We start from the raw sequence: 23,071 nt of genomic DNA, 5'->3' as shown, positions 1-23,071 counted from the left end.
TCCCCCATGGGTTTCTGTTAAGTTTCTCAGGATCCACATATGGTGAAAACATATGGTATCTGTCTTTCTCTGTATGGCCTATTTCACTTAGCATTACACTCTCCAGTTCCATCCATATTGCTACAAAGGGCCATATTTCATTCTTTCTTATTGCCACGTAGTACTCCATTGTGTATATAAACCACAATTTCGTTATCCATTCATCAGTTGTTGGACATTTAGGCTCTTTCCATAATTTGGCTATTGTTGAGAGTGCTGTTATAAACATTGGGGTACAAGTGCCCCTATGCATCAGTACTCCTGTATCCCTTGGGTAAATAAATACAAGAGGGAATCTTAAAGATAAGGAAATGGGATAACTCCAAATTAGGTTAATTCCAAAATATAAAGCGCTTTTTCTCTTATTAGAATATGTTTTACACTTTAATTCTTATTTTTGAGCAGTTTTCACAAGGAATGGAAAAAGTAACTTTTACCATTATACTAAGGATATCTCAAATGTATTTTATTTAAAAAACATGAGATTCCAGGGGTGCCTAGGTGGCTCAGTCAGTTGAACATCTGACTTCAGCTCAGGTCATGTCATGATCTCATGGTTTCGTTTGTGAGTTCAAGCCCTGCATCAGGCTCGCTGCTCTCAGCGCAGAGCCTGCTTCGGATCCTCTGTCCCCCTCTCTCTGCCCCTCCCTTGCTCACACTCTCTCAAAAGTAAATTTAAAGAAACATTAAAAGAACATGATCTCCCATGAAATTGCAGATACTTCTCTTTTCAGTAGTGTCTTCTAGGTTCCATAGTTGAAGGGAAAGGTGCATACGTGGGTTTAAATTTAATTATAACCCAGGTATCCTCATGTAAAAGGTGAAGCAGGAAACTAAATAAATTTGGAAGATAAATACATTAGGAACAATCCACTAGGGGACTCCGAAGCAAAATGGTAGATCTGCATCATATCTGATAGATTTGCGGACAAGAACATTGTTAGAGGCAATATTGCAATGTAAATGTCATCGTGATTTTTTTTTTTTTTTTTTAGAAATAGAAGCATAAAATCATTTAGAACTAAATCCATTGTACAGATGAGAAAACTAGATTACATGAGGATGGAACTTCCCAAACTTTGAATCATTGCCAGGGGCATTTAGGCTTAAGTAAATTAGGAAGAATTGATGCTATTTCTGTAAAACACAGACACAAATTCCAAATTGAGAAATGTTTAATGACAGGCTGTTGTGTGCAAAGTGTTATGGATGCAAAGGAGAATAAGACGTTGACCTCTGCCTTTAAAGAGCTTATATCCTTTTTTTTAATTCTTTAAACTTAAAAAAAAAATTTTTTTTAATGTTTATTTATTTTTGAGAGAGAGAGAGAGACAGTGCGAGCAGGGGCAAGGTAGAGAAAGAGGGAGACAGAATCTGAACCAGGCTGTCAGCACAGAGCCCACTGTGGGACTCAAACTCATGAGCCGCAAGATCATGACCTGAGCCTAAGTCTGATGCTTAACCGACTGAGCCACCCAGGCAGCCCTAAAGAGCTTATATCCTAATCAGGAAAAGAAGGTCAACTTTTGTAGGGGGGCTGTGAGCCCTTCACCTTGCTAGGGAATATCTAACAACTGCTGAGTGCCACAAGCCAAATGCCAGAGGGCAGAGGAGAGCACAATCATTGTGGGTTGGGTGGAGAAACTCTTTTGGGAGGAAGGGACTTGGAGCTGGCTGTCAAGGATCCAGGCAGTGGATGCTCCATACACAGGTACCATGTGGAGAAAATAGAAAGTGTTTGGGGAGCAAACTAAGCGTATGCTTTATTTTCCAAACAAATGAGAGAAGAAGCTAGAGAAATGAGTAAGTATAAATCACTTACAAATATATGGTAATATATATAGTATATACTATATCCTGAGTCCCTATTGTATGTCAGACAGTATAATAATAAACCCTTTTACAAAATGACAGAATGGAAACTTAACAGCTGTTAAGTATTGTTTCAAGAATGTGCACAGCTAGTACGAACCCCGAATTAAGCTCAGGGCTTCTGACTGCCCTTCACTGCGACGAAATAGGATCGTGCAGATAGTTTAGGGGGGGATTTAGATCCCCCTGGGAGGTTGTCCTAATGATGGGAAATACAGAGAGGGTTTTATTGATGAGAATCATATATTGACCAGAATCATACAAATTTTATGAATCACTTTTCAGGCATAGGCCTTGCTTCTTCCTGAAATAAATTTGGGGTTGTGTTTAAATTAGTGGTCCTAGGTTAGATCGGAATTAATTAGAAAAGGAAGTGCCATAGATATGTATCACTGCCCTCGTGGTTGGGTAAAGGATGTCCATCTAGGTATTAAACTACATGTGTGTGGGCTGAATCACTGAATCAGTGAAATCCAAGAATAACAGTTGGGAGTTCTTGAGGACCTTTCACAATAAGGTCGCTTGACGCATAGCGCTCTGAGCCGGTCACTCCTGTGTCTGTGATTACATTGCAAGTACATAGAGGCTAGCCTGAGGAAGCACACATAGCTTTATCTGGAAGGTATGTCCCAGGCACAGAAATCTTGTTGCAGGTACTAGGCATAATGTATTAATGATTGCTTCCCCCAGGTAAGAGGGCATTCTCAGTGACAGGGTTCTGTTACCTTGCTAATACCTGCATATGTCTCCTTGTGAGGTCCTTGTACAGCCTCACTTCCAATTTCTGACTTTACATCCTCGTGACCCTTGGTAAGTTGCTAAATCTCTCCTTGCCGTGGTTTCCCTCTCCACGATAGTTGTCGTACTTAACACATGGAGTTGTTGTGAAGATTCAAAACATGAAGGACAGGAATAACCCATGTATCTTAGCAATTGTACACTTAGAAGGTATCTCAGTGTGCCAATATGATAAGCAGCCACAGGCAAAGCATGTACTATGGTGTGGACAGCATCTCATTCTTTGAGATTCTAAGACGCACAAGGCCCTGAGGGGGGCGCTCGGGTGGCTAAGTCTGTTAAGCATCTGACTTGATTTTGGCTCAGGTCACCATTTCACAGTTGGTGAGTTTGAGCCCACATTGGGCTCTGTGCTGACAGTGCAGGGCCTACTTGGGATTCTCTCTCTCCCTCCTTCCCTGCCCCTTGCCTGCTCTCTAAACAAACAAACAAACAAGAACAAGACCCTGAGATAGGAAATAAGGAGAATTCAAAATGATAGAAAGCACAGGTGTTTTAGACAAAGCTATATTAGTTAAAAAAAAAAAAAAAAGTCACTGTGCCACGATTCTAATTCCAGACATGTCAAAATACACCGTGGGTCGATACCTTTTAACTTGTTTCAGTGGTTCTTGCTTTACTTTTAGATGGATGATGACGGAATGGACACCCTGTTCACGAACTTGTGGAAAAGGGATGCAGAGCAGACAGGTGGCCTGTACCCAACAGTTGAGCAATGGGACTCTGATCAGAGCCCGGGAGAGGGACTGCTCCGGGCCTAAGCCTGCCTCCGCCCAGCGCTGTGAGGGTCAGGACTGCATGACCGTATGGGAGGCAGGAGTGTGGTCTGAGGTACAGTGCACACCCCCAGCCCTCCCCACTTCATTTCTCTCCTCTGATGCCCACCTTGTCTGATGTCATGTGCTATCATGATCAGAATCTCTGTTTACAGCAGTTTATTAACTTTTCTGACAAGAAAGGGGATATGCTGCTTATATATAATTTTGCAAACAGAAGAAGACAAAGTTATTTACTCTATTCAATAAATATTGTAACATAATAAAAAATGTATTCTATATAAACTTTAGGTTGCTGCTTTTTTTTATATATACCATGAGTATACTCTTCAGTGGGCAGATTTTTTTTTAATTTCTTAATGTTTATTTATTTTTGAGAGAGGGACAAACAGAGCACGAGTGGCAGAAGGGGCAGAGAGAGAGGGACACAGAATCCAAAGCAGGCTCCAGGCTCCAAGCTGTCAGCACAGAGCCCAACGCAGGGCTCAAACCCAGAACCATGAGATCATGACCCAAGCTGAAGTCAGATGCCCAACCGACTGAACCACCCAGGCACTGAAGAAATTTTAATACACATTTGACTCATTGTCTTTCCCTCCCTGAACACTTAAAAGAGAAAGAACAAGAAAGGGCGTTACCTTTTAAGAATCATCTCCTAGAAGCAAAGACTCTGTTTTTATTTCATATTTAGTATATGGTTTGTATTTAATCATCAATCTAAGAAAGTTAATAGTTTCACCATTTTATAATTGATCTCAGAGACATTAAATAGTTTACCCAATCCTATCTAAGTAGAAGGGCTGGGATTTGAACCCAGTGCAGTCAGACTCACTGCACCACACGCCCATTGGCATGTAGTCTGTAGCACACCGGTGTGGTCCACGCCAAGCTGTATGGTATATTTTCTTTTATCCTGATACACATGTTTGCATAATAATACACAGCAGTCTGGGTACCTGGGTGGCTCAGTTGGCTGGGCATCCAATTTCAGCTCTAGTCATGATCTCACGGTTTGTGGGTTTGAGCCCCGCGTCAGGCTCTGTGCTGACAGCTCCAAGCCTGGAGCCTGTTTCAGATCCTGTGTCTCCCTCTGTCTCTGCCCCTCCCCTGTCACTCTCTGACTCTCTCAAAAATAAAATGATTTTAAAAATTTATATAGGGGCTCCTGGGTGGCTCAGTCAGTTGAGCATCCAACTTCGGCTCAGGTCATGAGCTCACGGTTTGTGAGTTCGAGCCCTGTGGCGGGCTCTGGGCTGACAGCTGCGAGCCTGGAGCCTGCTTTGGATTCTGTCTCCCTCTCTCTCTGCCCGTCCCCCACTCACATTCTATCTCTCTCTTCTTCAAAAATAAACATTAAAAAATGTATATAAAAATAATAAATGGCAATCATTACTTATATTCTCTAGCTGCTCTGAAGCATTTTAGGTGAGTATGTGGCTGTAAGCCACACACACACAAACACACTCACACTTACATACCCACACACATGAGCACACACACATGCACATGCACACCCAGAGCCAAATCATTCAGATGCTTACTTTCAGAATATTAGATAGGATATAAAACTGACAAACAAAATGCCAGGGTATGATGAGCAGCTAATCCTTTGAAAATGAGGATAAAGTAGCTTAGATAATAAGGTGTGGGAATATTCTTCAATTAACGCAACCCCACACCTACTAAAGTACATTGACCAGTAGCATGATTTGCCGGTGTCTTCCTGTTCTGAGCTACACCTTACACCTTGCTGCTTAACATTTTCTCCTTCATTTTTGATGTGTGCTTTGCCGATGAATGCAGTATCTAATATTACATCCAAATGAATCAGTTCAATCTGGAGAGAAGATTCACATGAGCAAAGGAAAATATCCCACCTCCAGCCTAACCATAATGTTTTTGCAAACTCTTTAGGAGGAAATAGGTCAGAGAGATTCTGTACAGATTTTTGGCACCAGCTGGGAGAAATATTATGTCTCAGTGCAGTCTACCAATTTAAAAAAAATGTTTCTCTTGTTTTTATTTAATTTAAACATTGATTTTATGGTTGAGGGTTAGTTCCAACTGCAAAACATTAAAATATAAATTTTAAAATGCTAAGTCACACGTGTAGTCCACTATAAAGCTCAACATATTCAAACATAAGCCATAAATTATGAGACAGTTACTCATTTGTGTAAAATATACGATATTTATAATATCGTTAGTTTCGTGCTCAGGTTTTCAACAACACACCTGTTGTAGTCCACATGCTTATTCTTTTTTTTTTTTTAATTTTTTTTTTTTAACGTTTATTTATTTTTGAGACAGAGAGAGACAGAGCATGAACGGGGGAGGGTCAGAGAGAAGGAGACACAGAATCTGAAACAGGCTCCAGGCTTTGAGCTGTCAGCACAGAGCCCGACGCGGGGCTCGAACTCACGGACCGCGAGATCGTGACCTCAGCTGAAGTCGGACGCTTAACCGACTGAGCCACCCAGGCGCCCCCACATGCTTATTCTTAATATTACGTCATTGTTAAATGTATTCTGCAACTCTTGTTTTGGACATTTTTTAATCACAAATATTCATTGAATTTTCAAGGTTTGCCATATCTTTTATCCATTCCCTTCTCTCCTTCCTTTCCCTTCTCTTGCCCAATGCCATTTTAGTCCCTGAGTCCAGATAGTCAGTGATGTATATCTTTGTAAAACTGAGAAGCTTTACACATATTCCATAATAAGAGACATAAATGAAAATGAGATGCCAACTTGCACCTAGAAAAACTTGGTGGAATATACAAATATACATACATGTTTTTATGTTATGTCACCATCTTAAATCAGGCATCAGTTATTTATGAAATAAACAAACTGTTTTTCAACTGAATTATATTTTCAATGCTTGCAGTCATTTAGAATGATAATTTCTAGGGGTATATAATTATGCAATTAAATATTTATTTTATTTTTGCTAAGATTTTTCTCTGTTTTAGCTTTAAGAAAAGTTTGTGAGAAATGACACCCTCTAAAAAATTTTTCTATCTTTTGCAAACATTTCTTAGGGCTAAAACAAACTAAATCTTAGCAAAAATAAAATGAATTTTCTTAGATAATTATACATAAAAATTTTTATGGCAATCAAGTTCAGTATTTTACATTTTGATCACTGTATATTATTTGTCTTTAATAAACAATCCTTATGTTATATTGATCTCTGTAATAATGGTCCTGTGTTCCTGAAACTCATTTACCTCCAGCACTCTGTCTTGAGCTTCATCTGGCTCCTGGTACTGGCGTACAGCCAGGTGTTTAACTTCTCTTTGTTCTTTAACCTGGTCTATATGTGGTCATAGGCTTATGACAGATGATTAGAAATATTATTTAACAGTGGGCACCTGGATGGTTCACTTGGCTAAGCATCCGACTCTTAATCTCAGCTCAGGTCTTGATCTGAGTCATGAGTTTAAGCTTCACATCGGGCTCCACGCTGAGAGTGAAGCCTACTTTAAAAAAAAAAAAAGAAAGAAAGAAAGAAAAGAAAAGAAAGGTGTGCCTTGGTGGTTCAGTCCGTTAAGCATCCAACTCTTGATTTTGACTCAGGTCATGGTCTCATGGTCCATGAGTTCGAGCTCCTCACTGGGCACTGATACTTCGAAGCTGCTTGGGATTCTCTCCCTCCCTCTCTCTCTGCCCCTCCCCTGCTTGTGCTCTCTCTCCCTCTCTCTCTCAAAATAAATAAACTGAAAAAAAAAATTTTAAAGAGAAAGAAATATTACTTAACATAATTTAACCGTTCATCTGTATCTCCTAATCACGGACTTCATCCCGACTCTCTGATGTTTTCTGCTAGTGTTCGGTCAAGTGTGGCAAAGGCGTACGTCACCGGACCGTGAGGTGTACGAACCCTAGGAAGAAATGTGTCCTCTCCACCAGACCCAGGGAGGCTGAAGATTGTGAGGATTACTCAAAATGCTACGTGTGGCGAATGGGTGACTGGTCTAAGGTAAGAGTCTTTTGGCGTGTCTGTTAGGTTTCGATCATGTCTGCATCGCCCTGGGTGCTGTGCACACAGCATGCAGTTTAGGACAAGTAGAGGACAGAGGTATAGATCATGGGAGATGGAGTGTTATATTCCCAGGTTCAAATCCGTGGTCATGATCTCTATAAAACTGTTTTAAAGATTAAATAAGATAAAAGGTAAAAAAAATGCTGAAGACCGTCTTTCACTTTTTGACACAAAGGAAGCTTTCAAAAACGGCTATTGTTATTTTGTTGTGAGTTTTTATTCATAATCGTTCCTTGTCAGAATATTTTTGCATGAAAGTTACGTAATATTATAATACTATCAGATAAGACCATTTTGAAAATATAACTAAGTGAGGTAGTGACAGAATCAAACAGAGGCAATTCCCATCCTAATGTATAAAGGCATTCTTTTTCCCATCAATTTTTGGGGATGTGTATAGAAGACAAGGAAAGGAACAGCATACTTGAAGCCCTTTGGTCGAATCAAGTGGACACAACTCATGTGGCAGGTGAACAGAAAGTTTAATGTTGTGATAATAGTATTATTTAAATTTACGAATAAAGTGATGCCCCATATATAAGTGAGCAGTCTATCTATTCAGTCTACATAAAGTATTAATCAATCCCATGTTTTAAGATAAAATTCTGAGGGGTGCCTGGGTGCCTCAGTTAAGCACCCAACTGTTGTTTTTGGCTCAGATCATGATCTCATGGTTGAGAGATTGAGCCCTGTGTTTGGGTCTGCCCTGGGCATCGAGCCTGCTTGAGATTCCCTCTCTCTTCCCCTCTCCACCTCCTCCCTCCTCTTTCTCTCTCTCACAAAAAGAAAAAGGTATTTGTTTTTAAATTTATATATTTTGAGAGAGAGATCACGAGGAGTGGAGGGGCAGAGAGAGAGCAAGAATCTCAAGCAGGATTTGCACTGTCAGCACAGAGTCTGATGCAGGGCTCAAACTCACAAACCATGAGGTCATGATCTGAGCCGAAACCAAGAGTTAGATGCTTAACTGACTGAGACACCCAAGCTCCCCCCACCCAAAAAGTATTTAAGATAAAATTCTGATGATCTTTAGGGGGGAAATGGCTCTCAAATACTAGTCTTCAGAAATTTAAGTGTTAATCAAATAATCCCCTGTGCCTTTCCACATCCAGTTGTGATATTATATACCTATTATCATGAAATCATAAAATTCTAAGGCTTCAAAGAGACATAATAAATCTTCTCTTCTTTCCCATTATTTTATTTGTGAAAAAAAAATGGTAGCTGCTGAGGCATGGTAAGGAGTGTGGTACTTTTCATAAAGAATCCTAAAGGACATTCTGGAAGAAATCTTCTCATTGTATAATGCACTAGGGGTAGCCATTTTGCCTAATGTTGCCCCCAAAGAAATTTCCTGACATTTAAAATCTATTTACTTGTGATTACTAATGGCTTTCCTCTCTAAAAATGTTTGCGTATTAGCATCACATCTGAGTTCTCATGAACTATACTCTTCTTTCTAACACCTACAACATTTAAAGTTTGCATTGGGACTCTTTAAAGGATGCATTTGTAAACAATTTAAATTCATCCCTCACTACAGAATTAGGAAATATTCAGCCCAATCTGGGTAGCTTTGAACTGGTGAACCCTGTAAGGAAACTTCACACTTTAGAGTAAACAACTTTTAGGGGAAAGAGAATTCCAAATTAACCACAGATAGTTAATTTTATTTCCAGGGTTTATGTTTTCCTAATTCTAAGAGAAGGAAATACAGTAGGAAGATAGGAAAGACCATGGCCTGGAAGTCAAGAGAGGAGGGGGGTAGTCTCAACTCCTTCATTATGTAGATGGACCAATTGGTCAAGCTACTGAATACCTCAGTGTCTTTGTTTTCCTATGAGTGAAATAAGATAGACAACACCATTGCTTTCAAGCTTTTTGTATATTAATTCTTTCTTCAGCACTGATGATATAAAATAGGATGAGGAAATGGAAGTCCTAGTTGGAGGGGTATGGGGAAGGTCACCTATTGTTTCCTTTTAATTCTGTGGGAACTCCACATTTGTTTATTTTGGCTAATAAGATTTGAGGTGTTTTCCTTAAGTGAAAGAAGTCTTCTGTAAGAAAAATTTAAAACCCACAATAATAGATGAGCTATATTTTTCCAGCTTTATTCATTAATAAATATTTTAAGTGGTAAATGTTAATCTCCAGTTCAACACACAAATTGTGATTACAACAAACAGAAGATCCAGGTTTTGTTGTGACTTACAACACAGAACTGGAAATTCCTACAATGCTATGTATGGAAATACGGCTAGCAAATCCTATTTTCATGACAAATACTATTGGTGTTGATTAATAAATGTGCCTATCATGTGGCCTGTGGTTAAATCTTAAGCAAAATCAAAATTTGTTAACTGGGGAGATCATAAAAAACAGGACTTTTGGATTTTTCTGCTAAGCCTGAAAAAATATTTTTTCCAATTTTACTATAATTACCTGTGTGTAAATTTTTAGGTATACTTAGATTGAATTACTTTAAGTTGGTTTTGTTGTGTTCTTACATTACTACGCAGCCAAAACATAGCCTTTGTGAGTAAGGAAAGAAGGTGATAACTCTAATAACTATTCTTCTTTATTCTGTGACTTTTTACCTCTGTCTGTGCGTCTGTTTGTTTTTGCTTCCTTATTTAGAAGATTCAGTATGTTGCACTTTTTCTCTTTATATGAATACAGTCTGCTCTTTACCTTAAACCAGTTTCATTGTTCTTTTTTATGACTTAGATCTCAGCCTAACAGATTTAAACAGCCTGCACAAATTAAAGTCAGTCGCGCCATGTGAACTTTATTGATTTCACCCCTTCTTTTTCACTCCTAAGAGATCACTTTCATGCAAAAATACAGACCATCCCAAAATAATTACAGAGAAAAGGAATAATTCTGAGATTATTAAGTATTCACGGAAGGAGGAAACCATAGATTTCTTATTCTTATCAGCTGTGTCCCTGGAACAGGAATAGCAGCAAGATGTGTGCAATTGTAGGTGGATTTCTGTGCTCCTTGGAGGTCAATTAATCTGTCAGTTTCACTTAAATTCTACGAATATTTTTTAAACTATTGATAAACCTAAGTGGACTTAAGATTAGGCCTTGGGTTGACTTGAATCAAGGATATTCAATGAGCTACCCATAAAATCTTGCTGTGCAACGCTGTTCCTCCTACAATATGGGTGGAGCACTAGAGAATAAGTTAAAAGAATAATATGTTCTCAGCTTCTCACACTATCTAAAAGTCACTGGCCACAAATGGACTAAGGGTATATCAGTTGAATGGAGGCTTCCTAGGAAAATGGCTTATTCCCCAAACTGTTCACTGCATCTGTATCAGCCTGTGTGATGTCTATCATTTATGTTTTGGTGATTTTGTGTAAACAGTGGAGAATCTGCTCTCAGCTTGAAAAAGAAAAATATAAATACAGGAATATTCAAAAGAGAAAAATCTGTCATAAAAATGTTACCTCTGATTCCTAAGTAGATGTAATACAGCCTTTGTTGAACAATGTTTGCATTTATTCCTTTGAAACTAGAAAATTGGCAAAAATAGGGCACAAACAATGTAGTTCCTTTGTTCTGGCTTGCATTAACCAGTGACACAATTATATGCCACATTCTGACTATATCTCTGATATAGATATGGCCTTTGGGTCTTTCTTGGGATAACAGAACACAACCCATATGTTTCTGAGCGGTTAAAATCTGCATTCACTCATTTAAGCTGACCTTAGAACACTGACTTAAAAAATAACATAGTCCCTTATGTTTAATGAAATGCCTTATTTTCAGCCAGAATTTGACCTTTCTGCCTCCATTTGAATGTCTACAGCTTCTTGTTTTCATTATTGGAGCCTATAGAGAAGCAAATAAAAGAGTATTGTTTTATCTACCTGTTACACAAAATTTGGTTCCTTCCTGAAGCTTTTATAGCATTAACGTTTCTGTGCAGCATTAGCAAGAGAACTCATTCAAGTGAGTGTTAATGAGAAACAAAACACCTTGGAATTGTACGTAATTATTCTTGGTTTATTCTTAGATTCAACTCATAGTCCACAATTTGAGCTTAATTTAGTACTTCAAGATTCTGGGAAATGAATAGTTTTGGCCACATATCAAATCTTGACATGATTAATAGATTTTTGGACAAGAGATTATGAGTCTTTTTGTGATTATGATATAATTCAAAATAATGCTGGAAGCATAATAAATCATTTTGGATGATTTAATTATATAAATAGTATGTATGGCCTTGTTTAGAAGTGGTAAATATAAAGCTTGCAGTATAATGAGTCATTTTTAACTTATCCTGTAAAAGGAAACCACAGTTACATCCAGTATATTCAGTTGAAGAAGAATCTAAAACTATGAAAGTGTGAATAATCACAGAGGACATTTCTTTCCACTGGAGGAAACCTCAGTGACTCATTGAAGGAAACGTAAAGAAATCCTCATCGGTGCAATCAAGAATATCTATCCTAAACTAAATGACTAGATAACACAGTGTTTTTAATCATGCATCTCTGTAGCCTAGTAGTTTTGTTTTCAGTCAAGGGAGACAAAAAGAACCAGACTCAAAATTCCCAAGGGAAGGATTTCTTCTTGGCCCATAGTCAGGCTGGGGCTTTAGGACTGTGGATTTCCACATACTACTGACCTAATGCTGGCATACACCCCACCCAATTAAAATCCCCTTGCAGGAGGTCCCAGAATCCAAATGTGTGTCTTGTTGGTTTTAATACAACTAAACTAAGTGGGTTGTTAACAGGGTAGTAGAGGGAAGCTTAAGCACTTGCTAGAGGATTTCCCATTCAACTTTAAACAATAGTTGCAAATAGCCAAATTAAATACCCTAATAGAATGTAAAAATAGAAAATGTTAACTACCAGCTGAAACCAGAGAATCAAAGAAATGCATGAAATGACAACTGCTATAATGGAGAAAATACTTTGTCAAGTTAGATACATTAGTAAGACTGGTATTTACTGAAGATCAAATGTCATCCTTTTTAGAAGACTAAATTCATATTAATTAAGGAATGCTTGAGGCTTGCATTTCCCAAATTATATTCTATGGCAAACCCATTTCTTGGGATATAGTCTCCAGGTCTGAGAAATAATGTAGTTAAACAAAGATAAGCAAATACTGCAAATTGCTGTAGGACTTAAAGATCCTTTAACATTTTCCTATACTTGGTAAATCTCAAAGAGGGACTAGTATTTCTCTTTTCTTTATTTTTAACCAAAGCTCACTTTTGCAGAGCATATGGCTAGTTTGCTATTTAGTGTAATACACTATGGGAAGGTTTACATTAGATTATTCAAATTTGAAAGATTAGTTTTGTAAGTAATTTTTGGAACCGGAGAAAATTTGTAGATTGAAATCAAACTGAAATTATCTGTATCTAAAAACTATTCTTGGTGGATTAACATTTATATATAGAATTATTTTCTAATAATGTCTACGAGTCATTGGAAAAGATAATTGCCTATCATCTTTTTATAATTATAGTCTAAAAAGACACGAAAATTCGAGCAGCTACTCCATAAACCAATAAGAATCTAATACATCAAAATCTATCATTGTTGGATCAGTCAATGAATTAAAGAAATCAGAGATTGTGGGTTTGGTTTTAAACATTTGGACATCAAAGAAACCTATCACAAGGTGTCCTACAGAAGAGATATTTTGCATTATAGGAACATTTACTTTGAAAATGTACTTTCTCTGAGTAAATTGTTCATACTACAGAAATTACTCAGTGATAAGTAGAATACTTTCTGTTATGTTGTTTAGATACATCTACTGAATATTTACAAAATTTGCTACTTACCATTCTTTCTGGAGAAGATAGCTATCTTCTAAACCATGCACAAAATCCCCAAATTATTGGCTATCAAATTGTTTAGCCTCTGATTCTTTTATTAAACTTTTTTAAAAAAATTTAACCTTTATTTATTTTTGAGAAACAGAGACAGAGCATGAGTGGGGGAGGAGCAGAGAGGGAGACACAAAATCTGAAGCAGGCACCAGGCCAACATGGGGCTTGAACCCACAGACCATGAGATCATGACCTGAGCCGATGTCGGACGCTTAACTGACTGAGCCACCAACATGCCCCTGACTCTTTATACTGCAAGAGAATGGACATTTTTTGCATTGCTATCATTTTTAGTTTTCAGGTCTTCTGACAATCTTATCTGTTGCCCAGATGTATTAAAAAAAAAAAACAAAAAAACAAATTTCAAAGTGTTTGAATTACTCAAAGCAGTCAAAGCATTTGGCTGGTATGATTGAACATAGCAGATGTATATTAGCTTTGAAGAAATGATGCACATATACTATCTGTGTATATATTCTACCTAGAGAAAATTTAAAATTTAGAGAGACTGAGGTAGTGTCTCTGTGTCTCTCCATGTATATGTGTATAAGTATATATAATGTATGTATTATATATGTGTATACATGTATAATTATAAATGCAGATATAGAGACATGTTTAAGATCCTTTGTATTGGAAAATGCAAGACAACTTGTTTTTAATCCATAGGGCTTAATTATACTGTCTCCTTTTATTTTTAGTGTTTATGCATTTATTTTGAGAGACAGAGAGAGAGAGCACACATGTGGGGATGGGCAGAGAGAGGAGGAAAAAGAATCCCAAGCAGGCTCTGAGCTTTCCGTGCAGAGCCTGACATGGGGCTCTATCTTAAGACCATGAGATCATGACCTGAGCCAAGATCAAGAGTCAGATGCTTAACCAACTGAGGCACCCAGGCACCCCTATACTGTCTTCTTAATAGATCATTGAAAAATCACCAGGCTTGTAAAATTATGCTACCAATTCTCTTTTGCTGCATACCAGGATATCTATAATTTCACTTTCTAAATCATACTTGAAAATATTTTAGTAAATAAATATGACTGAGGTAAAAAATTACTTTTGATGTTCTTTATAGGGGATGGAGCATGGAACATGCCAAAGTTCATTTTGGGTATATTGAGTGTTGGTGGGCAGCAGGGGAGAAGGGGAGCAGATTTTTTCACATAAAAAATATAAAGAAATTTGACAAGAATATTATAAAATTAAAATCAGTAGTATTAGCCATTGAGTGTTTTTTTGATTAGATGTAGTGAAGTATATGTTTACCAAATGCCAGAGGATATCCAGAGATAGATATAACCATATCACCAGGACTAGCAGAGAATGACATCATTAAAATGCAAGAAAAATATGCAAATGATTAGCCAGTTAGAAAGACATCATATGGCGGGGTGCCTGGGTGGTGCAGTCAGTTGAGTGTCCAACTGTTGGTTTCAGCTCAGGTCATGATCTCATGGTTCATGAGTTCGAGCCCCATGTTGGGCTCTGTGCTGACTGCCCAGAGCCTGCTTGGGATTCTCTCCCTCTCTCTCTGTCCCTCCCCTGCTTACACACACACACACACTCTCTCTCTCACAAAATAAATAAATAAACATTTAAGAAAGAAAGAAAAAAGGAAGGAAGAAAGAAAAGAAAGACATCATATGGGGTCTTGGGATGCAAAATGTACAAAAAAAAATTTTTTTTTAACAGGTCCCTAATTCTACTTCAGGTTAAGTGGAACATCCAGAGAGCCAGTGTGCACAACCAGCATTGATTTTGTATGGCGAAAATCAGTTCCCCCTAGCCTCGTTCCTACATCAGTAAAATGTGCCAAAGCAACTGTATGTCTTTCCGAATTTTGTAGTGCTCTAACTGTGCAAGTAAAAGTAATCACCCAGTGTCAGTGGTCCAAATGGTACATAATCCAAAGAAAAGTATTTTGAGTGACTTAAAATGAAAGATCTACTTTAGGATTAGATTGGATTAGAAAAATACATTGGATTAGAAAAATATGTCTGTAGCTTTTTGTACTGTACACAGAGTATGTACAAGTCCATATAGTATAATAAATAAAACTAGGAAACATGTTTAGATATAAACACACACATGACTTTAGGGCACAGAAAAGCAATGAGAGGAGTGTGTTGAGGGATACCATGGGGCAACCAAAAAGCTCCATCTCTAAAGGGAGTGGATTCTACTCACTTCTGCCCAGGCGCTTTCACGTATCTGTGTCACATACTACCAAGACTGGATGTTAGCACACTTTTTTAAACTAATTTGATAGCTGTGAAAAATAATACCTCATTTTGAAATATACACATTCTTAATTTTCCTTACAGACATTGTCACATAATTTGCTAACCGTATTTATAAAGATGCTCGTTGCAGCCTTCTTTGGCACAACAAATATTTGGAAACAACCCATATATCCAATAACTAGTTCTATAAATCATAATCCCACATTCCAACAGTGGGATATTGTTGTTTTTAAAAATATATGTATAGATAAATACATAATGATGGGAAAATTTCTCTAAGACCTACTATTAAGTGAGTAATTATGCAAAAGAGTTATATAGTATGAACTAAGGTTGTTTACATATATTATTCTTGTACATGTTAAAATTTTTCTGCATAGACATACAAAGAATAGTTTATTTGAATTACATTGGAGGAAAGGGCCTTCTGTGCTTATCGTTCTACCACATCCATATGTTACTTTTAGTGTTGTGAATGGGTTAATATTTTCTGTCTGAAACTAAAAGAAAACCTACTTGTCTGGTACTTAAATTTTTTAAGGCTACAATATAAAAAATGACTGATGTCATAGATACAGAAAGATACTCAGAGAATATTACAGAATTTCCAGGGAAGGGAAAGGATTGGGGAGTATAAGAGGTAAGATAGCTCAGTGCCTGGAGTTAGACAGCCTTGGGTTTGAATTCTGGATCTTCTGTTCAGCGAAGTTAGTGAATCCAAATGAAATAATTCGTGGAAAGTTCTTAGCATGGTGTCAGTTACATAGTAACCAAATTAATGCTAGCTGTTCATACAGTAGTATAAGTAGAGATAGAGAGGATTGGTTGGCTTTCAGAAATTGTTTTGAGGTTAAAATGAACAGACCTGGGGTTGATTATTTATGAGAAAAAAGATGAAGAGTCAGGTGTTAAGGTAGTAAGGGCTCATGGCTTGGCTTTCAGGTCTGAACAATTTGTATGGATGATGCTTCTCTGGTAGGAGGTAGGAAACCCTAAGAGTTAAGTTGGAGGGGAAAGATTTTCACTTTTATTTTGGGCGATCTTTCATTTGCCTGTAAGAGAGTTAAGTACTGGCATTCAGTAGGTAGATCAGAGGAGAGGAATGAGATGGAAATATAAATTTTGGAATTATCAACCCGTAGATGGCGCGAAAATGTTTAAAGTCTAAGTGTGCCTTGAGAGGGAGCATAGATAGAGGGAGTGGAGGAAGGGGCGGACTGAATCTTTATTCTCAACCCAAACTTCAGTTGCCCTGGGACCCTGCCATTGGCGTTCCAGTAGGTCCTCAAATTTTGTATGTTTAAGACAAAATTCCTCAATTTATTTCCTCAAATGATACTCCACTCCCAATTTCCTTTTCCTTGAAAAATGTCAATATCATCTTCCCAGCTACCCAGGCTAGAACCTACCCTTGGCACTTCTTTACGCAAGTAGGGCTTTGCCTCAGTTGTTTTTACTCCAAATATAATAATACAGTCCTTATTTTTTTTTCTTACCAGAACTGGAGTAACAATTTCTAATACACTTCCTTACCCCCATATTTCAGATCCATCCACTCAAAGGGATGACTTCTCCACTCAATCCTATAGCCTGAGTATTTGCAGAGAATTCCCTTTGGCTACCCTTTCAATTAGCAGATACTCACACAGGCATTCAAATCTTTCCATATTCTGGTGCTAACCTACCAATTGAGAATTGCTTCCTTATTCCCATGATGGGTATCTCCACTAAGCTTAGGCCTGAGCAGTTTGTACTTGTGCATTCTCTGGGTCTTTATTGATACAGTCCTCTTTGCCTACAATGTGTTTCCTCCAGCTATCTGAGTCCCTCAAAGACCATCGAAAATGCCTTATAATTTTCAAAGGGCTTCCCCAGTAAATGAGAGCATTTGTTTGCACTTACTCTGTTACTTTTTCTCTATTAATTATATGTTGCCGTATATGGTTGCTGTTCCATTGAGAGTGTCTTAACCCCTTCTACCATTCCCATAAATCTCTCCAAGCAACCAGAAGACACCACTACATTCAGTGATGTTTATTGCATGAATGATCGCTGAACTGTTTTATCAAGAAAGCAGAAACTGTAGCATACTTCTACACATTGCATTTCTCCTGATCCATTTAGTCTTCTGATTCTAATTCTGTAAGAACTATAGTGTTGCATACATTGTACTACCAAAGAACTAGTAACTAGCTCATTTTTTTTTCCAGGATGATTAATCAGTATAATTTTATGTAAATACAGGACCCCCTTGATCTTTTCCTGTGTGGTAAGTCAAACTACTTAAAAATGTGTTCTTTTTTTAAGTAAATCCACCCTTATTTGAATAGCATAGTATTTTAAGCCAAAAAAGTGCTTAACATTGAGCTTCAAGGAAGCTGGCAGACTTCTTTTGCTTTCTCTTGAATCCAGTTGGCTGAGATACCTGCTGTCAGGTTAATGGCTGTTATCTAACCTAGAAGGAAAGCGGGAGATGGAAGCAAAGCACACTTAAGAAATTTCTCTGTCACCTGGCAAATACTTGGTTTATTTCGGGTTGGAATAACCTAAAGGTAATTACATAGTGCTCTCTGTGCTATTTTAAACCAAGACTTTATTAAAACAAAAAAACAAAATACACACACTTCTCCAACATGGCCCCCGAAGGATCTGATCCATTTTGGACACAGAATTGTTGGACTAGACCTGGAAATTATTGTAGTTGCAAAGGAAATTCAATCACTGTCATTCCAAACAGTTCTCTCTGGTGGGAAGATGTTCCCCTGGAATGATAGAGATAAAATAGAAATGTCTTGATAGTCTTTTTTCACCTCTCCAACACCCTGTGATTCATGGGCTGAGCACTGGCAGAACTGCAAATGTGTTCAAGAGTCTGTGCTTATTAATTGCTTCTTAATGCAAAACATCTTTTTTTTCCCTCCATCATTGTGGTGATCAATGTGTACTTTGATATAAAAAAAAAGATTCAGGGGGTTAATGTGACAGTCCTTTCAAAACATATTCACTTCTCTGCTAATCATTCATAAGCATTCTGCTTGATTTTGCCACACACGTTTCCTTAATTTGCTATAACTATATGCAGACATTTTCATTAAAGAGAAAAGAATAGTTTGAACTGTGGAACCAAATGATGAATTAATTAAACACATATGCAAAAAAATCCTCAAACGTCTGACCTCTAGGAATAGATTCAATTCCAAATAACCATGTGTTAAAAAAGGCAGATGAACTACTTTAAAAAGACGCAGAAACACTGACCAAAATAAATAGCAAATCTTAAAAAACAAACCAAACTTTTGTTCCTTAGTATGCTTGTTTCACACTCACTTTATTAAAAAGTTGAAAGATGGAACCGCCAAACATATACATAAATGAATAGGAATGCTGCGCTAATAATTTCCAGTAGAAGTCATCATTTACTTTCCTTATGAGGTCCACTCTCCGCTGTGAATGCTACTTCAGTCTTGTTAAACCACTCTGGAATAATCCACTTATTCCCAAAGACAAATTATCCAAGTCAATGCTGTTAACCTTGTTATAGATTGGCACTCGTCATTATAGATTGTATCAGGTTCTGTGAGATTGTCTATTATATTGGTTTCAGAAATTTTTTTGAACTCTGTTTGCCAGTGACAATTTTCTCTTAATTTAGGAATTCCTATTTCTTACAGAGGCCAGCTGGAAATGAGTAAAGCATTACAGAGCCTTCCTTAGCTGTTGGCCTAGCGAATACACATTCTCTCCAAAATATATATCTTTGGCACACTCCAGAAGGAAGGAATCTCGGGTAATCTCTGTGCTGGCCAAGTGTGAGAATTATTATTTTTAACCCCTGAATACACAGCAATTTGTTTTTGTTTTTTTTTTAAGGAATTAACAAAGTAAACCAGCATTAGTTTAGCTATATTTGTTCACCAACAAAACTGCAAATAAATATCTTATAGTGGTATTTTTAGTATTGGGTTTTCCCCTCTTTGGTGTGATGTTTAAGAGGACATTTTACAGCATTTACAGCTTGAAGAGTTTTACAGTTTAACATGCACAGATGAATGGTTCTATAAACTCACTGGCAAACTAGTTGATTATTTAACTGAAGTCTACAAATTTATTTATACCTCAGTGTCCCCGTTTGTTGCCAAAGCTAAGTTATCGAAATATCCAGGGTAACAAATAACTAGCACCAAAAACAGTGTCTTTGTGACTCTTCTGAAGTTCTGAAAGGAGAGGTAAGAAACTATCGTTTAACCAATAACTTTAAAGTTTGGCACTTTACTACAGAATCCCAATACCCAAGAATAGATGTGGAAGTCATTTTTAGCTCCATGTTCAGAATTGTGTACGCAGAATAGATCTACTTGATCTCAGAACCTCTGGAGCACAGAAGCACTATGGAGTCAGAGATCAATGCCAAGAATGAGGGTCTCCTCTTTACATAGGAGAGTGGTTAAGAGCTGTTGGTGGACATTCCATTTATAAAGAGTTCTTAAGTGAAAATAAGTTTTCTAGAACTACATAGGTTACTTCTTGGACCGGAAGAAAACAATGTTCTTTGATGAATTTAACAAAGACATGACTTTTGGTAGATTTCACCATGAGACACTATGGATGGAAATTCTTACATGATTCATGAATATTCAATTGACAGAAAGATAATCCTATACTTTGCAACAGTAGATTCAAGTAGTATGTTGGACAAGAACCTATGAACCTTGAGGACCTCTTAAAATCATTCTCCTCTCTCATTTTGACACTTTATAAATTTTTATATGGCTATTGGTGCCTGCGCAGCACTTTTTCTTTGAATTAACTATGTTTTACTCATGTCAGTGTGTTACAGAGCACATTTGCTATCTATCATTCACTACTATTTATTAAATTTATGTCATTCTGCATAATGGTATTCATAGAAACTCCAGGGAACAATACATGTCGGTGATTTTTAAAACATGCAGATTCTTAATAAACATATTCAAATACATCATGAAAGGATATTTCTATATAAAATAATGAAAACTTAGGAACAGAGTACACTCATACCTCCTATGTAGTATTTGGTGCATGAAAAACTTGTTTATACCATTGTGCTCATTAAAAGCTAATTCTCTTCAATCCATCAGATTAGACTTGAAAACAAATAATCCCATCAGGCACTGATAAAATGTCTCAAGGTAAACAGCCTTTCCTTGAACACCTTCTCTAAGGTGTTTACATATTTTTCAAAATATTAAACCAAGACCTGAGCAACGTTGTCTATTAATGCCATAAATAATATCATTTCAGGAGTGAAATTTCCATGGTCACTTTCTTCCTGCAGTTCACATTTTGGGCAGTGCCTCACCACTCATCCATCTTTTTGTGATGGAAGGAAGGATTCCACACTGTGGCTTACCCATGAGATGAACTTCTCAGCCATTCAGAGTTCATTTCATCCCTCTCTATGATAATGCCACATAGTTAAGAGTTTGTTAAGGATTTTTTAGTGTGTTTGTTTTTCCTACATTTTTTTCTATTTCCCTTCGTTTGTTTACATTTGGGCCAATCCGTAACTTGGCAAAAGCATTGTGGTATCTTAACCTGCCTTTACCAGTACTGGCAAATCCTGTCCATGACAGGGCTATCATCTAACTTATCATCTAACTTAGTTGTATTTACTAAGTTAGTAGATACAACTTTCCAAGACATATCTGTATCTATCATCAGATCATCCTTGGCCATTGTCAGAAAAATATATGAACTAAGTAAACATCTACTATATACTTTCCCCAACTAGTAGATATATATAGTATCTACTATATACTTTCAGTTAGTTTAAATGAAATTTTCTTAGGTAGAATAAAGTCTCTTATCTCTTATTGCCTGGCATAAGAATGGCAGAAAGAAAATTTTAGGTAATAGAAATGGTTATAAGATTCTATCAATGTGGATCTCATTTTAAAACAGGATAAAGCCTTCTTAATGATTTGCCAACGTTTGTGTCTATGGTTCTCATTTACTAAATGATTTCTGTATGTATTTTAATAGCCCAAACTGTGAATTATCAAGAAAGTTTCCCTAATCAAGCTTAGTGTTTGACATACAGTGTAGACATAATTTAATAGTCTTAAAAGTTGTCACTAATGTTCCAGGGCCAGAAAGGATTTATTCGATTATAAGAGAAATCTATGGTGATATTATCTAAAGATATGACTCGTGTGTTCCCAAGTGCAGCGAAGGTCATTATTTTCTCAGGTAGATTGAAATGATGACTATCAGGAAGTCAGTTAAACAAATTTCACTTCCAGACACTTTGGGGCTCAGAATTAAAAGCTTCTAGTTCATGGAATTGATTCACGAGGTGCTTTGTTCCAAAGGTCCATCAGGGCAAGACTGACTGTTTGAATTCTTGTCAGACAATACAAGTCTTTCTATTTAAAATACTCCAGGGAATTTTCCCTGTAAAAGAAATATCAATGGCAAGTTATCAGGGACACCTTGTGTTTCTTTACCAGTTGCTGGCAGGTTAATGTTGACAGTTTAGCATTTTGGCCTATAGGGGGAAGTCTATAGTGCTGCCTTGTTTCAAGTACACTTTAAATTTACTTGGTGTTTGTATGAAGAGCAAGACTCAAAATGTAGTAGCTAAAAAGACAGAAGGAGGGAAGGTAGGAAGGAGGGAAAGAAAGGAAAAAGGGAGGAAGGAGAGAAAGAGAAAGCCATTGAAAGTAATTACTTCAAGATCTGTAGAAACACAGTGGAAAGAACATCATATTTGGAATCAAAAGACTTGCATTTGCTGTTCTTGGCACCCTCTCTGTGAGTCCTTATCTGATCCTCCTATTTGAATTACAAAGCCCCCCACCCCAAACTTTCCCATCCTTCCTTCCCAGCTTTAGTTTTTTCCATAACATCTGTCACTATCTAATATGCAGTGTCATTTAAATCTTTATTTTCTTGCTCCCTCCTAATAAAATGTAACCTCCCTGAGGGCATGTGTTTTTGTCTCTTTTGTGTACTATCACATCCCAGTATCCAAAACAGTGTTTGGCACATTGTGGACTTCCCATAAATATTAATTGAATGAATGAATGAAATAATCTCAATGAGCCTCACTCTTCATTTGTGAAGTTATGGGGGTTATGACAAAGTGTAACCAAAGTTGAATATGCTGTGTAAGAGCATATTAGATAATGCATGAAATATAATAGCTGCTTCATGTGTCCCTTCATTTGTGTTTACCGTCTAACACACAGATCAGTAAGATGTCTGTACATAGGGTGACTGTATGTCCCAGATTACTCGGGGCTGTCCCAGGGTATGCCTGTACTGTAGGAATAATTATCATCAGCAACTTCTTTCACAAGTGCCCTGATTTGGGTGATAAGTTATATGATCACCGTATCTCAAGACAAATCATGCTTGTGAATTGTTCTTGAAAAA

At 37.2% G+C, this 23,071-nt stretch overlaps 1 protein-coding gene across 1 annotated transcript in view; it reads left to right on the top strand.

The window, feature by feature from the left end:
- Positions 1 to 23,071, top strand: part of ADAMTS19 (ADAM metallopeptidase with thrombospondin type 1 motif 19) — a 236,214-nt gene that overhangs the window by 204,395 nt on the left and 8,748 nt on the right. Inside the window, exons 20-21 of the mRNA XM_060636222.3 lie at positions 3,336 to 3,540; positions 7,317 to 7,469. Of these exons, the coding sequence (XP_060492205.1) occupies positions 3,336 to 3,540; positions 7,317 to 7,469 (358 nt within the window). The remainder of the gene's footprint in view (positions 1 to 3,335; positions 3,541 to 7,316; positions 7,470 to 23,071) is intronic.

This window comes from Panthera onca, chromosome A1 (assembly GCF_046562875.1).
Source record: "Panthera onca isolate mPanOnc1 chromosome A1, mPanOnc1 haplotype 2, whole genome shotgun sequence".
NCBI classification, from domain to species: domain Eukaryota; kingdom Metazoa; phylum Chordata; class Mammalia; order Carnivora; family Felidae; genus Panthera; species Panthera onca.
Note: the sequence above shows the minus strand (reverse complement) of the source record. Positions and strands in the feature narration are given on the sequence as shown.